General features: G+C 34.7%; 1 protein-coding gene across 4 annotated transcripts in view; it reads right to left on the reverse strand.

The window, feature by feature from the left end:
* Window positions 1-990: 990 nt before the first annotated feature.
* The window catches only part of PSEN1 (presenilin 1), a 72,278-nt gene continuing 56,495 nt past the window's right edge, over window positions 991-16,773 (reverse strand). For all 4 annotated transcript variants that reach the window (XM_074290097.1, XM_074290099.1, XM_074290096.1 and 1 more), the window contains exons 10-11: window positions 3,498-3,616; window positions 991-1,610 (exon numbers count right to left, since the gene is read on the reverse strand). In XM_074290097.1, the coding sequence (XP_074146198.1) occupies window positions 1,455-1,610; window positions 3,498-3,616 (275 nt within the window). In that variant the 3' untranslated portion in view covers window positions 991-1,454. The remainder of the gene's footprint in view (window positions 1,611-3,497; window positions 3,617-16,773) is intronic.

Genomic DNA, 16,773 nt, shown 5'->3' on the forward strand with positions numbered 1-16,773 from the left:
GATAAATGATTTGGTATCTGCTCTTTAGTATTTGGTTTATTTTGCCTATTTGCTGTTTGAGGCCTCTTCTTCACTTATCAGTGACTTCTCCTCTTAACCCCATGTTCTCCATCGGCCAAGCTTTAGACTAAAAATAGTATCTTTCTACATATTACTTTCTAACTTTGCTAAACAAAATTGATTCGCAAAGTACTTAAAAAATAATTTGCCTTCAGCACTGCATTCTAATTCTCAACAGCTGCCAGAAACATTGAATCAGACTAAGAAAAAGAATATTACAAAGCATCATATTATTTAATTCCCCAGCTTTTGGCCACAAACTTTGGATGGAGTCTGTATAATAATGAAGAAATTACAAAAGATTAACTGCAGCAATTTATAAGCATGCTTGAGTTAAATCCTAAAATAAATGGGTCATCCATCCATTACTATGATGGATTATCTGTCTTAGAAGAATTACATGCAATTTGGAGTGAAGGGGAAAAATATGGAAGGTATGTGGGAAAAAGTGAACTTGAAATGCTGTACCTGTTGAAAAACAAAGATTAATTGAGTGCTGCCATCACAGCAAGGACGGACAGAAATTTAGTTGAATAGCCAAAGCATTTTGAGAATGCTGGTGAGGAGCAAGTTTTGAATAGTCCCCTTACCATAAGAGCTACTGAATCTTGAACCAAAGTCCTTTGAGATGGACTAGTTGTTTTTTGTTTTTTTGTTTTGTTTTTGTTTTTTACTTTAGATTGAGGTTGAGAAGAAATGGTGAAAGTGAAAAGTGATAAAACTTCAGTGCTTCAGAACAACAACAACAACAAAAAAAAAACATTAAAATCTGTCTAAGCACCTGGCTTGACCCAAGGTGGAAGAGATTCTTTTACTTGAAAATGGCTTGAACTTCTAGCATAAAAATCTGGAAGTGGCAAGCTGCCTCCCTTTTTTCCATTCCAATTGGCTGCAGATGTCTGTCCACCTGATGATACACCCAAACAGCTCAACACTTAACTAACACAAATTTATTAGGTTGATTTTTTCAACATGTGGGTTCAGATAAAGATTACTGTTTGGTTTAACAACTTCCCTCATTTAACCTCTTGGCAATAGTAGTCCTGAGAGTCTGTAGTGTTGGTAATATCTACCTGTTACCAAGGGATAAATTGCTGGTGGAAGCATTAGCAACTTTTTGGCCTATTGTCTTCCTCTTATTTCTATTCCACAAATCCAGATGACTTCTTGTAGAAAAAAAAAAAAAAAAAATTAAGAATCAACATTTAAAACCATTTACTGCCTTTCAATGTTCAGGGAGGCAAGTTCTCACAAAAAACTGGGAGAAAGTTGCAATGAATCCATCTGGGAATCTTGAAACTATTCCATGAAGAGGAGGAAAATTTTTTTTTGTCCTCTCCAGATTTTACTACAGTCAGAGGAGAAAAATCCATGGGATTCCAATTTTTAATGTGCTAAATATAAAATTGATGGAATGCTAGCTGGTCCATAAAAGGCTGCACAAGATAATCTGTGGCAAAATAGAAAACAAGCCCAAAGGTAATGGAGATTGGAAGAGCAGGTAATGCTTTCTTGAAGATGGCGAGAAGCAGTAAGGTAAGGCACAAACCCTGCAGAAAAAGTAGAAAGAAGCCATAAGCTGAAATGCACTTATGTAACCACTTTACAATTCAATGTTGTTATGGAACTTGGGAGGTTTTGCTTTATGTAATCATTTACAATTGAACACTTTTTTTAGGTTAAATTTTAGAAATCCTAATTTTTTAATACTGTAGAAGAAAGTCATCATAAAACTTTTTGAGGATCCTAGTATAAAATAAAACAAAACTCATTTCACTGATTTACAGCAACCTAGTTACAATGATTCAGTCTATTTCATATACACACACCATTTTAAACAAAAATAAAATTGAAACAAATTTTTCAAAAGGAAAAATTTAATTGACATAAAGTACTTGAAATTTTTACAATCTTCAGATTGGCCTGATAACATTTCAGTGCTTGAGAACACAAATCATTAAATTCTACCACTTCTAACAGTAAGAAATGGACTTTTCCTTTCTAAAAAGACTTCAGCTCCTGGAATTTTATTGAAGCTGACTTGGACAATCCATTTGTGCTCTATGTTATAAGGAGAAGTGATGTTAATGGGATAAACTAGAAACAAGGGTTATGTTTAGAGAAAACAATCAAGTTTTCTGTGAAACTCAAAGTAATTTGTACAATTCATTCTCTTCCTTAGCTATTTAAAAGTTAAATACAAAATTTGGGAGGAAAGGATATGCAGCATGAAATTTCCTCTGAAGAAAAAAGCAAAAACAAATTTCTAGTGATTATAGTAGGTATTTTAAAGTAGATTTAATAATGGAGGGCAGTTAGCTAGCCCAATGGATAGAGCATGAGGCCCAGAGTCAGGAAGACTTGAGTTCAAATCTGGTCCTGGATTATTTATTAGCTATATGACTGTAAGCAATTAAATTTCCTCATGTGTAAAATGAGCTAAAGAAGAAAATGGTAAAGCACTCCAGTATCTTTTGCCAAGAAAACTCAAAATAAGTCAGAAAGAATTGGAGATGGATGAAAAGACTGAACAACAACAAAATTTAATAATATAAATTAAGGTTCTCATTGTTAAGGGACCATGCCCAAGTGCAAAACCCAGGAAGCCTGTAAAGGGTTAAATAAAGGGAACTGTACCATTAAGGGGCGGATGGTTCTCTGAAAGCCTCCAGAGTTGTAAATCATAACATTCCTGAAGGAAATGCAAAGCAGCCTTTACTGAGGAAGATGTTGCTTGTGAATTAAGCATGAAATAAATGGAAGCAAGAGGGAAGAGGAGAGAGATCAGAGACAGCAACTGCCTCTCAGTCTCTTTGTAACGTTATCATCCTCTCACATGATGGGATCTATTCTGCTGGTCAGAAGTAGATCCCCAGCAGCCACTAACAGGTGGCTTCTGTAATATCTCATCATGCTAACACATGCACAACAAAGATGGTATATTTCATAGAAAAATTAGCAAACAAAAATATCATATGAAATTAATTTGCTCAAAACATATAAGTGGAAAATTCAGTGCTTAGGGGGGCAGCTAGATGGCACAGTGGATAGATCACTAGTCCTGAAGTCAAAAGGTTCTGAGTTCAAATCTACCCTCAGATACTTAATTACTAGCTGTGTGACCCTGGGCAAGTCATTTAATTCTAATTATTTCTAAAAAAAAAAAAAAAAAAAATCAGTGCTCATCTTTTTGTACTATCAAAAAAATGACAGTCATGTAGATCTATAATCATTATATTCTAAAAGCTGGCCAAAAATTGTGGCACAAAGCTGTTAAAAATGACACCACTTGAACTTTATAAAAAATTTAGAATACAGTTCTCTGAACATAACTGACTTCTGATTATCTTCTTTAAAACAGCTCTCTAGCATAGCTACTTCCCCACATGACTATTATGCTGCAGCCATAGGGATATAATTTGTTAGGTTATACTTACAATTAATATGGCTACAAAACAGGCTATTGTTGTGTTCCAGTCTCCACTAGCTGTTGCTGAGGCTTTGCCAACCAGAACACTGTAGAAAATGAAATCTCCTAGTCCAAGCTTTACTCCCCCTGAAAAGAAGAGATTAGTAACATGAAGAAATATATTTGCCCAAAGGTCTCAATTGAAGAAAATATGAAAACAATATATACTTTTAAAAAATTAGTATTTTAAACTTTAGGATTTCTGTTTAATTAGATAATCATGCTTTGTTGCCATTTAAGCAAATCAATAATGCTTACTAAGCTGGAAAAGGGTAAGGAGCAGGTGTATGACACAAGAAAACTGAATCCTCTTTAAAAAGTGTTACTGATGAATGACATAAGTAAAATCGAATCCTTTTAACAAGATGGTACTAGGAGACAAAAAAGAAGGCTGTTATTTAGAATTTGTGTGAAATGCTGTGGAAAACACATATAGTATAATTAACTTCAGCTTTAGTAAATGTAATCTGCCCTGCATTATGATTAATGACACTGCCAGAAGAAAATTGTAACATATCTGTATGATGACATTTTAAATAGGAAATTGACAAGTCCAATTCAAGAAGCATTTATTATTAAGTGTTCATGAGGTGCAAAGCATGACAGTGTTAGGACACAAGGAGAAAACAAAATGCTTCCTGCCTTCAAGGAGTTTATTTTTCTACCAGAGGGAAACAACGTGTACACAGATACCAAATATGCTCAAGTAATTCTTTATAGGGAGGGAGGAGAGAAATTAAGCACTGGAGGATCAGTAAAGGCGCTTCCTGTAGAGAATGGCATTTGAAGTGAGCCATCAAGATTTTAAGAAACAGTGAGGAGGAAGACATTCCAAGTGCATGATAATCAGCAAAAAGGCATGAAGATGAAAGTAGTGATGTTATGCATGATAAACAGCAAGCAAATCTATTTGGTTGGAACATAGATTGGGAGAAAAATGTGTAATCAGGCTAGAAATTACATATATGCAGATTGTAAAAGACTCAAGTGTCAAAGCAAGGAATCTGTATGTCATCTCTGAAGGCAAAATGAAGCCAATGAAGCATCTTAAATGAGAGTGATACAGTCAGATCTATACACCAAGAAAATAAATTTGGCTGCTGGATTAGAGAGGGTCAGACTGGAAGCAAGGAGACTAATTTGGAAGCTAATACAACAGTGCAGTAATGAGAGCTTTAATAAGGATTGTGGCTACGTGAGTAAAAAGAAGAGGAGAAATATGACATGTTGTGGAATTAAATCTGACCAGACTTTCAAATTGGGGGTAGGAGGAGAGGAGGAACAGGGAGATAAAATGAAGATTAAGTATAACACCAACCTTAAGAAGCTGGATGACTTCTCAACAGTACTCTCAACAAAAACAGACAAGTTAGGTATAGAGGTGGCTTTAGGCAGAAAGATAATGAACTCTATTTAGGATGTGTCGAGTTTGAAATGTCTATGGCATATCCAAACGGAGATGTCCAACAAGCAATAGAGGACTGAAGCTCAAGTGGTGATGACACAGCCGTGTATGCCTGGGAGCTAACTGCACAGAGAGAATTACTGAACCCTTAAGAGCTAAGGAGGAGATTACTGAAAGTATAAAAGAAATTCCAGGATACATGCCAAGGATGCAGTGGGCTTCCACTCGAGAATCTAGACTCGCCCAGTGAAGTTAAAGATACTCAGGTAGCAAAAAAGGAGAGCTGGGATTTGGACTTAGGTTATCTGGCTCCAAACTCTTTACAAGGTACTGCTGACTGCTCTGGCTTAAGAAAGAACGTATCTCAAAAGAATCAGGAATACCACATTTGGGGGGAGGATTCTAAGAAGATGGTGGAGTAATTCAGTACATTTCAAGCTCTCCAGATTTCCACCCCAAATAGAACAAATTTGCACCTCAGGGAGAACACAGACTGGTGAAAGACTTGGGGTAAAACAGGGGTCTTCCTGAAACAATCCAAGAAGAATGTAGAAGAAGGTTGAAAGAAAGACTAGAGGTGGAGATTAACCCAAGTAAAGTGCCAACACCTCCAGGCTAGCTCCATAGAAATAAGTGGCAGTCTTAGGGGTAAGCAGGGTGTGGCTGAAGGAGTCATGGAAACTTTCATCTCCTGGACCATTTGTGGAGTTGGGGTCTGAGTCCAGGAAAACGCAGTGTACCTTGACTGATTAGGACAGCCAGGCCCAGTTGTGCTCCTGAGACTCAGCCCTGAGTGAGAAGGAACCAGCACCCAGTGAGTGCAGAGGGGGGAGGGGCAGGGGCCAGTACGCAAGATCGGTTCCTGGTCAGGAGGGAGAGCTGAGGTGAAGCCAGAAGCACCCCCACTCCCACTGCCACCCCAGAATTAGAAGCGCTTACACTAATGCCTCTTATTGGAAAAAAAATGAACCAGCAAAGAAGAAAGAACCCCACCATATAAACATACTATGGGAACAGGGAAGACTGGGGTTCATCTTCAAAGGAGCACACTGAAATAAAAAAAGCTTCAACCCCCAAAGAGTGATGTGAAATGGCTCTCTGCTCAGAGATAATTCATGAAAAACTTAAAAAAGAATTTAAAAATCAAATGAGATATTGGGGGGGGGGGGGAAGAGACCTAAACTAAAAACCATTAAAAAACCAAAACAAAACAAGAAAATTATGAAAAAAAAAAAGTTAATCAACAGAATCTCAAAGATGAAAATAACCAAGAAATAACAAAACAAATCATAAAAGAATGAAAAAATAGAACAAAATGTGAAAGATCTTATTTTAAAATAATCCAAGAAAATTGGCTTGGAGTGAAAGAACATGAGGGGAAAGTAGAAATAGAAAAAATTCACCAATCACCATCTCAACAAAATTCTATGTGGAAAATACATAGGAACATTATTGCTAAATTTCAAAAATCCCAGATGAAAGAGAAAATTTTGCAAGAAACAAGAAAAAACCAATTCAAATACACTGGAACTACAATTGGAATCGTACAGGATTTATTAGCAGTCACAATAAAAGACCACAGGTCCTGGAATCATATCTACCAACAATCAAAAAGAACTAGGCCTGTGGCCAAAATATCATATGCAGCAAAATTATATTGAATGAGAAAAAAAATGGACATTCAATGAATTTACAGATTTTCAGAACTTTCTATCAAGCAAATCTGAACTTAATAGAAAATTTAACCTATAAGAACCAATATTAAAGATCGATTTCAAGGAACTCAACATGGACATTTTTTTTTTTTAACATGGGGAATGAACACCTATGTTTTGAGATTGACAACAATAGGACAGCTCAAAAGAAAGACTGGGACAGAGTTTTAGGTAAAAATAGTAATTACATTATACAAATGAGGTACAGAGAAAGAATAGACATAGAATATTAGTGGGGCATTAGTGGGGGAGAAGGGTTTATAGTTCTAAAAACCTACTCAAATCAGGAATGGGTTAAATGAGCCACACTATATATATAAAAGCAATGGATGTGGAAAGGTTAAGTAATAACAAAGCAAGTTAGAAGCAGAATTAAAGCAAAGAGTTAGCAGGGTTAGGAAAGATATGTGTGTCTCTATATGGGGATGTGTGTGCGTATATGTATATATGAATATATAAATAGATCCTTTTTTTTTTTTTTAACTATAGCCTGCTTGGGAATGGTGAGAGGTATATAAAAGGGAGAAAAAAAGAATAAAGTAAAAAAAGGTGAACAGCAAAGAACAAAGAACAAAGTAAAGAAAAGATGGGACACTCATGAATATAATTTCTTCTACTAATATATATATATTTATACACACATACATTTTCTTGATCTGATAAGTTGTTGTTACATATTTTGAATCCTTCCTGGTGTTCTGCAGGGCACATGACAATATTTTCTTGTTTTATATTCCTTTTCTCTTTTTCTTTTCTCTTATTCTATTTTTTAAAAGAAAATAATTTTTTTTTGAAAAGGGAAAAAAAAAAAGGAATAGCATGTTTATCTAGAAACTTGGTGTTTTGACCAAGGAAGTTAATAATGAGGGAGAGAAAATACGTTGAAACATATTGTAAAACCAGACACTAACCAGAAGATCAAATATGACATGGGAAAAACAGGTAAGTTATATGGTAATTCAGAGGAATTTACTGAGAAGTTTGAGGACAATAGTTTTTCTTCCCTCTTTTAAAAAACTTTTAAATGAAATCTCAAAGTAGTACATATATCAGATCACAAAAAGATTTCATATGAAACTAATTTTTTTCAGTTTATATATCTTGCTTTTTAAAAAAATAAATTTTGCAGTAACTTCTACAGAGCACTTTCAAAACTATCTTCCTTATTATCTTCCCTCTATTCTCTCCTGTGCACTTAAAAAAATGTTTTAATAACTCTATTTTTTCTCCATCACTACCACTATCTTCCCTCACTACCACTTTGCCTCCATACACTCACTATTTCAACAACAACAAAAACCAATCCATATGTGTGTATATGTATGTATATATAATTATAAGCAGAATTTACAAACTCTGGTACCTCATCACAGAATGGAGGGGTGTGTGTGTGAACATGCACACACATGTATATGCTTAGCTCACCAAATGGTGAATATTTAATGTAGTAAAACAGTGAATTAAACTTTGTCTTCAGAAAGTTTGATCAAAATTTCTGTTAATACTTTTATTTAGACGATCAATTCTGATAGATGTGGCTCTTTTCAACAGTGAAATGATTCAGGCCATTTCTAATGGTTTTGTGATCAAGAGAGCCATTTGCACTAGGACTGAGTGTGAATAACAACACAGTATTTTCACTTTTTAAATTGTTGTTTGCTTGCATTTTGTTTTCTTTTTTCTTTTTTATCTGATTTTTCCTTGTGCACCATGATAATTGTAGAAATATGTATAGAAAACTGCACATGTTTAATATATTAGATTACTTGCCATCTAAGGAAAAAGGTGGGGAGAAGAGAAGGAAAAAAAAGATTTGGAAAATAAGGTTTTGCAATGGTGAATGTTGAAAATTATCTACCCATATCTTTTGAAAATAAAAAGCTTTAATCAAAAAATAAATAAATAAGATAAAAGATAAAAAGATATTTCCCTCACTTCTTTAAAGAGATGGGAAGCTGCAAATGTGGAACACTTAAATATTTATGTTCAACCGAATTCATAATCCCAAGGAAAATGCTAAAAGTTATAAGTGAATATCAATGGTGTCAAACTCAAACAGAAATAGATCCCTAAAGGTCACAAATTAATTTTTAAAACTACAAACTAAAGCCATATTTATTGTATTGTATTTGTTTATTTTTTTTAAACATTCCCCAATTAGATTTTATTCTGATTCAGTGATTTTGCAGGGCATAAGTTTGATGTCATTAGTCTACATAATTTCTTATTTTATTAAAGGAACTGACTTCCAAGTTTTACTTTTATTCCTATCAAGACAGTATCAAGATAGAGATCTATGATCAATACTACAATAAAATGGGTATCAGTGCTTAGAAGATAAAAAAATAAAAAATAAAAAATAAAAATTTCCTGATTGTTACAGAGAGCAGCTAACATAGTAAAACACAGCTGAAATTTGTGTGAACTCACAACTTAAACCAAAGGTTTGAACTACTGAAAATATCTAAGTTCAAGATAGGGTAATAAATTAGTTTGACAATCATGTAATTCCCATTTTATATATCACTGACAGCTAAGTAAGCCTTTTCTCTATGTTTGATTCCTCAGGAAAAAGCTGGGCAATCAATCTTCTCAGGGAATAACACTGAAACAAAAGTTATTAGTGACTTAGAAATGAAGATAAAAAGTAAATAACAACAACAAAACCCCCCCAAAAACAGCAATTCATCAAATCTCTTTCTCTAGTCAAACAATCGAAGGGACAAGTTATTTTTAAGAGAAAAAAACTAAGGGACTTAATTTCCTCGTAATTGATGTTTATGCTTGACAAAGATAATCAACTGATGGCACAGAAGGCAACTTGAATTTCACTATTAAGTGATGTGACATGGTGAATTAATTATTTCTATTTCCAAGTGTTGGGAGAAGCCTCTAATAAAATCTTACTTCAATGTTCATAGGGCAGAGGTGACTTGAGTTCTTAAAGGCTATGTCAGATGTGGATAAACTCTAGGAAGTTCTAAACAAATTGAAAAGGCTTCAAAAGAATGGGCTCAGTGGATCAGTCTCATTAAATACATTCACTTCTAGAAAGTAAGTCACTTGGTGTTGAATGTTTTGTTTAAAACATCTCATGACTTAAGACATGGTGGTCTTTGCATCAGTTAAGAAAGTATAGATTAAGATGTGCACTAAATCTTTTGAAATACTAAAGATATCAGAAGACAATTTGCTTGATGTGGCTAATAGTTTTTTATTGCACTGTTATACCAACTCCCAGATATGTCAAATTTGAAATGCAATTCTCATCCCTTCTTCCGGACATGATCAAATTCTTACAATAAATAGCCAACACTTATAATCTGCTTCCTTACTACGCATTCTTTCAGTGCATAGTATCTGATTCAACTGTCCCTCATTTTACTAAATAACTTTCTTATAAGTTACCAATGACTAAAAAAGTGCTAAAATCAATGTTATTTTTCCCCTTCTCCTCCATGAATGAATGAAAAAGTATTTAGTTAGAGTTTACAATATGTCAAGCACTATACTAAGTAATGGGCAGCAAGCTCAAAGATCAAAGGGCCCTTAAGAAACCATTTAATCCTACTCCTTTCATTTTATAGATGCTCTGAAAAAAGGATACAAATTAAAAACATTTTTGTCCTCAAGAAATTTATATTCTCATAAGGGGAGACAGCATTTTTAGAGGAGTGGTGTCCAAAGAAGAGAGAATGCGCCAGGCAAGTTGATCTATAGTGCAATCACATCATAAAGTCATTCAGAAAGCCTTAGTATATCACTGATTTGATTAATGTGCCCTGAAAAAGAGGTTCAGAATACACACAGAAGAAAGACAGATAACTCCTCAGTGAACAGCTAAATGAGTTATGAAGCATAGCCTTGTTTGAAGCTTTTGAGATAAATTTGTATTCTCTCAAGAGAGCTCAGAAGTTGAAAGAACTGAATAGATTAGGTTCCCAAGGATACCTAGAGATCCAGTACAGTTGGTAGTGATCTAAGTCTTGAACTAAGCATCTCTATTTTCCCCTCAATTTTCAGCCTTTGGACAAATAAAGGCTGTTTAACCTGTAACTCAAATAATATTTAGTACATTAGGTCATTCTCCAAGATGCTCAAGTTCAGATTAGATGCTGATCTGGTAGAGGATGTTTCCCTACTGGAGTTTTCAATATCAATGAAAAAAAAAATCACAATTCTAGTCTAAATAAACAAGGCAATTCATTTTAAATGATCAAGATGTACCTGTAACATCAAAGGTCAAATATTCTATCTCCCATACTTATAAGTTCTATCTATAGCTTCTCTGAACTAGTTTCCTCATTTATAAAATTGAAATATTATCTATAGTATTGGCCTCATAAGAATATTGTAAGGATCAAATAATATAAACTGCTTTAGGAATTTTATAATATTATATAAATGTCAGGTTTTATTATTAAATTTTGAAAGTAATCATCTAGGAACACTAGCAGTCTATAAATTTTTAAATTAATTTCTTCATCAGAAAACAATATTCTACTTATGACAACTGGATACTTTTCTTGACTTTTGGCCTCATCAAATTTAGCAGCGTTTGAAATATAATTCAAGAGAGATTTCAGTATTACAGTATAAGGAATTTCCAATGAGAAAATTCCCTCTACCTGGGCATCTAATTTGTAACATTTTTGAAGAGTTTTCAAGGAGGGAATCAGTAAATCTAACAGATTAGAAAATTGAAAGAAAAAAGAGATGTTCTGCATAAATACAGAGAGTTTGAAAAAGGATAATAAATTGGAGATCAAATATACCAGGGCAGAATGGCAACTTAAGGGACAAAAAAATTAGAAAAATGGATGAACACTCTTTAAAACAAGAATACCAAAACTTGAGAAAATGATATAAAGAGATTAAGAATGATAGGGTTTTCAAAAAATAGTTAAAAGAAAATCTAAAACCAAATTTCAAACGATTTGTATGGAAAAAACTTCCCAAAACATTGTTCAAACTGAAAGAATCTATAGAACGCCAATAGAAAAATCTATTTTTAATTCACCTAAGGAAATCATAATCAAAATTCATTGCTACATCAAATAACAAATTTTATAACAGTCTGCAAAGGAAAAAAACCTTTCAGATTCCTGAGAAAATCAATCAAAGTACCAGATTATTTTGTATTTAAAAGCAATCAAAGGAAAAACTGAAATATACCATCCCTAAAAAATAAATATCAGTTGCCAAACAAGAATAATATGCTTTGGGATATGAAGACAATTTTCCAACAAAGAAATTTAAACTATTTCTAGTCACATGAAAAGGTGCTCCAAATGACCACTGATCAGAGAAATGCAAATTAAGATAACTCTGAGATACCACTACACACCTCTCAGATTGGCTAAGATGACAGGAAAAGATGAATGTTGGAGGGGATGTGGGAAAACTGGAACACTGATACATTGTTAGTGGAACTATGAATGGATCCAACCATTCTGGAGAGCAATTTGGAACTATGCTCAAAAAGTTATCAAACTGTGCATATATGCCCTTTGACCCAGCAGTGTTACTACTGGGATTGTATTCCAAAGAGATCTTAAAGGAAGAAAAGGGACCTGTATGTGCAAAAATATTTGTGGCAGCCCTTTTGGGCAAAAAACTGGATACTGAGTGAATGCTCATCAACTGGAGAATGGCTGAATAAACTGTGTATATGAATATTATAGAATATTATTGTTCTGTAAGAAACGACCAGCAGGATGATTTCAGAGAGACCTGAGAGATTTACATGAATTGATACCAAGTGAAATGAGCAGAACCAGGAGATCATTGTACACGTCAACAACAAGATTACAGGATGGTCAATTCTGATAGATGCGACTTTTTTCAACAATGAGGTAATTTCAGGCCAGTTCCAATTGTTCAGTAATGAAGAGAATCAGCTACACCCAGAGAGAGAACTGTGGGAAGTGAGTGTGGACCACAACATAGCATGTCCACTCTTTCTGTTTTGGTCCACTTGTATTTTTATTTTCCTTCTCAGGTTTTTTTTTTTTCTTTCTAGATCTGATTTTTGTTATGGAGCAAGATAACTATATAAATACGCATACATGTATTAGATTTAACATATATTTTAACATAATTAACATGGATTGGACTACCTGCCATCTAGAAGAGGAGGTGAGGGGAAGGAGAGGAAAATTTGGAACAAAAGCTTTTGGAAAAGTCAATGTTGAAAAATTACCCATGCATATGGTTTTGTAAATAATTTTTTTTTAAAAAAAGAATAATATGTTTTGAACGAAAGGGAAGAATTAGAACCATTTCTTTAAAACAAATTAGAGGTAAGATGAGAATTCAACATGCAAACTGACCAAATAGAATACATTTTTAAAAAGGAAATAAAACAATAAGTCAATATACGATATCTGTAGGAAGACAAAAAAAAAAATCCTACACTTGGCCAAAGAAATCTAAAATATGTAAACAGGAAAAATCAGGAAGAAAGTAGATATAAGAAATGACTTAATATATCAAGGGGGGAAAATCTTATTCTTTTTAATAAATCAATCAATACTAGTTGGTAGAATAATACAGAGGAATTCCTCCTACATAGAGAAGAAGATGGAACAAGGGAACCCCAAAATTATACTTTCACTCTCCTCCTTTTGGGAGTGGCAGGAGAGTAAGAATAGATTACAGTGAGATGGGGATGGGGGGGGATTAGGATAGAGGAGAGAAGTAATCAGAGAGAGAGAAATGGGAGTTGGATAATGCTTCCTAGAAGTGAATGATCTGATAGAATTGTGAAATGACCCTACAGAAACAAGCAATGGGATAAGACTGAGGACTTGCTCTGACCTATACTGATGAGGTTTAGATATTTAAGATCAGATTCTAAAAAATGAAGATGTATATAAAGGTACTAACTACATCATAGATAAAGAAATAGTTGAAACAGAGATGGCTTAGAGGTTTAGAATGCAGGATGCTCATAGATTCAAAGAGAGAACAGCAATCCAGAGAAGAGACCAAGAACAGAACTGGGATTTCTGGATTAGCATTACAGAATATTTCCTAATACATCCAAATGTCTTCATTAAGAATTAACATTCCTAATCTAATCCTAACGAATGAATAGATAAACACAAATCACAGACACAATCAATAACTTCATCCAAGAAAATGACAATAATGAGACAACTATAGCCAAAACAATTATTAGGAGAAATTTTTTATCTCTACATGCTTACTTGCATTAAATAGAGAAAGAAGAGATCAATGAATTGGGCTTACAAAACTAAAAAAAACATAGAAAAAGAACAAATTAAAAACCCTAAACGCAATATCAAATTTGAAATTCTGAAAATAAAAGGAGAGATTAATAAAATTGAATCAATTTGAATTGAAAATTGAAAAAAACTGAATTAATAAGTAAAACTAAGAGTTGGTTTCATGAAAAAAACAGTAAAATAGATAAACCTTTGGTAAATTTGATCAGAAAAAGGAGAGGAAAATCAAATTGTTAATCTAAAAAATGAGAAGGGAGAACTTTCCACCAATGAAGAGGAAATTAGAACAATAATTAGAAGTTATTTTACCCAACTACATAGCAACAAATTTGATAATCTAAGTGAAATGGAGGAATATCTACAAAAACATAGATTGCCCAGGTTAATAGAAGAGGAAATAAGTTACTTAAATAGTCCCATTTTAGAAAAAGAAATACGTTAGGTTCTTACTAAGTGCTAAGTTGGTTCTTAACAATTCTCTAGCTCAGAATTCACACCTTTAGTACAAACCTTTAAAGGAGTTTTCACCTTTGAAAGGAATACTTTAAAGAAGCAAGTTCATTGGTTGAAGGAGTTCCCAAAAGCCCCTGCAGTACTCACAAGCCCATTTTCTGGGAGGATAAAAAGAGGCAACATTGAGTCTGAAGAACAGTCTTGAGTCAAAGAGAAGACGTCCCATGGATTCGCAAGTCCAGCAATCTCATACTTTTGGAGGGGAAGGCTCCAGAAGCCTCCCAAGAAACCTGCTCACAGAGGAAAAGATTATACAGAAAAGAAACCTCCTCCCAGAGAAGGATTACAATTGAGAGACGACAGGACATTTACATTTTGGCGTCCAACGTGGGGCAAGGACTTATTCTGAGACCTTCAGAGGAGCTAGTCCGGACATAACATTTTTGGTTGCCCGAACAGGGACAAACAAGATCCTGATTCCAGTGGAAAAGCCTCCGATCCAGATCTCAGTGGAAAAATCTCTCTGACCCAGAAATAAGTGTAAGTAACAAGGAAACTTTGTTAAAGAGCTAAAGTAGAATTTCAGTGAAATGGGGCAAATGTTTAGAAAACAGCCTTCTGTTTCTGTTCAAGAAAATGTTTAGAGAGCGTTATCAAGGTTATGAAAAGCCAAGGATTGATTATAATTTTGGAGGAGATCACTGCACTTTTAAAAACTCTGCAGGTCATATGTCCTTATTCTTCTCTGGAAAAAGAATTGGATCTAGATGAATGGGAATTAGTAGGAGAGCAACTAGGAGAACACTATGATTCCAAACCAAACTTAATTTCCAAAGATACACCTCATACCTATAATTTAATCCAAGTGGCTTTAAAAATTGTTTGACTAAAGGAAAAGAAGAAAGAGCCGGAGGTGGAGGATCCAACTAAACTAGGTCAAAAGGATGAATCACATAACAATGAAATTAAGTACAATTCTGAGCAACAGGAGCATTTCCCATCTCCTCCCTCAATTAACCCTTCAGGGGTGGAGGAAGAAGGAGGAGGGGAAGAGGCAAAAACACAAACAGAAGGAGCCTATGACAAGATTAGAAAAAGCATTGATTAAGGCTAAGAGAGAGGAAGAGGATGTAAGTGATTTTATACATACATATCCTGTGATTGAAGAGATTGACTCTTTAGGTCAAAAAAGGAGAAGATATACACCTTTAGATTTGAATAAAATTAAAGATTTGAAAAAAGGTTGTACCCTTTATGGGGCCACATCAGCTTATGTTAAAATGTTACTAGATGGTTTGTCTTATGAAGTCCTAATCCCGAATGATTGGAAATCCATAGCAAGGACATGTCTAGAAATGGGCAAAACTTATTGTGGCTTACGGAGTTTCATGAATTATGTAAGAGTCAAGTCAGATGCAATTTGGAAACAGGAGTTAACACACAATTCACTTTTGAGCAATTAGCTGGTGAAGGTCAGTATGGAGAGAATTCAGAACAGATTAATTATACCATGACAGTGTATGAACTAATTGCTAAGGCTGCAATAAAAGCTTGGGGTGCCCTCTCTAGACAGAAAGATTGGGGGGGGCTTTCACTAAAATAGAGCAAGGTCCCAATGAACCTTTTACAGATTTTGTGGGAAGCCTACAAACTGCTGTCAAAAGAACTATTGGAGAAAATGCAGCTACAGAAATAATGACCAGATATTTGGCTATGGAAAATGCCAATGAAGTCTGGGGACAAGACAAAGATGTTTCTTTTTTTCCCCGCCCTGAGGCTGGGATTAAGTGACTTGCCCAGAGTCACACAGCTAGGAAGGGTTAAGTGTCTGAGACCACATTTGAACTTGGGTCCTCCTGAATTCAAGGCTGGTGCTCTATCCACTGCGGCACCTAGCTGCCCCTCAAAGATGCTTCTTTAGAGGAAATCATAAGACTCTATACTACCGTGGGAACAAATACTTTTTACACCCACACTATTATGAACATGGAAAGACAAGGTCCCTCTTGGCAAAGGACTTCTAGAGCTCGGTGATGTTTTCAATGTGGAAAACTTGGACATCTAAGAGCTCAGTGAAGATATGGAGATAGAGTGAGAAGACAGGGTGAGAGAAGCCCTAAAACTCCATGTCCAAAATGTCACTAGGGCTTCCACTGGGCCTCAGAATGCAGATTGACCCAGGGAAATGAGAGGTGGAACCCAGCTCCAAGATATCAATCAAAAGATAGGTGGGGCATGATGGCAACTGAGGTTACACCCAAAGAGCCTTTATAAGGTCAGGACTCTGATTTGATTTACCAGGAGAAAAGCAATCACATGGCAGAAAGGAATTACACTTGGGGAGAATACAGGCCTTTTAAACCAACAGGGCTGTGTCCAGTGCAATTGCCAGATGATGAGAAGAGATTTAGAAAGTGGTAA

Source organism: Sminthopsis crassicaudata, chromosome 2, assembly GCF_048593235.1.
Source record: "Sminthopsis crassicaudata isolate SCR6 chromosome 2, ASM4859323v1, whole genome shotgun sequence".
Lineage (NCBI taxonomy): Eukaryota > Metazoa > Chordata > Mammalia > Dasyuromorphia > Dasyuridae > Sminthopsis > Sminthopsis crassicaudata.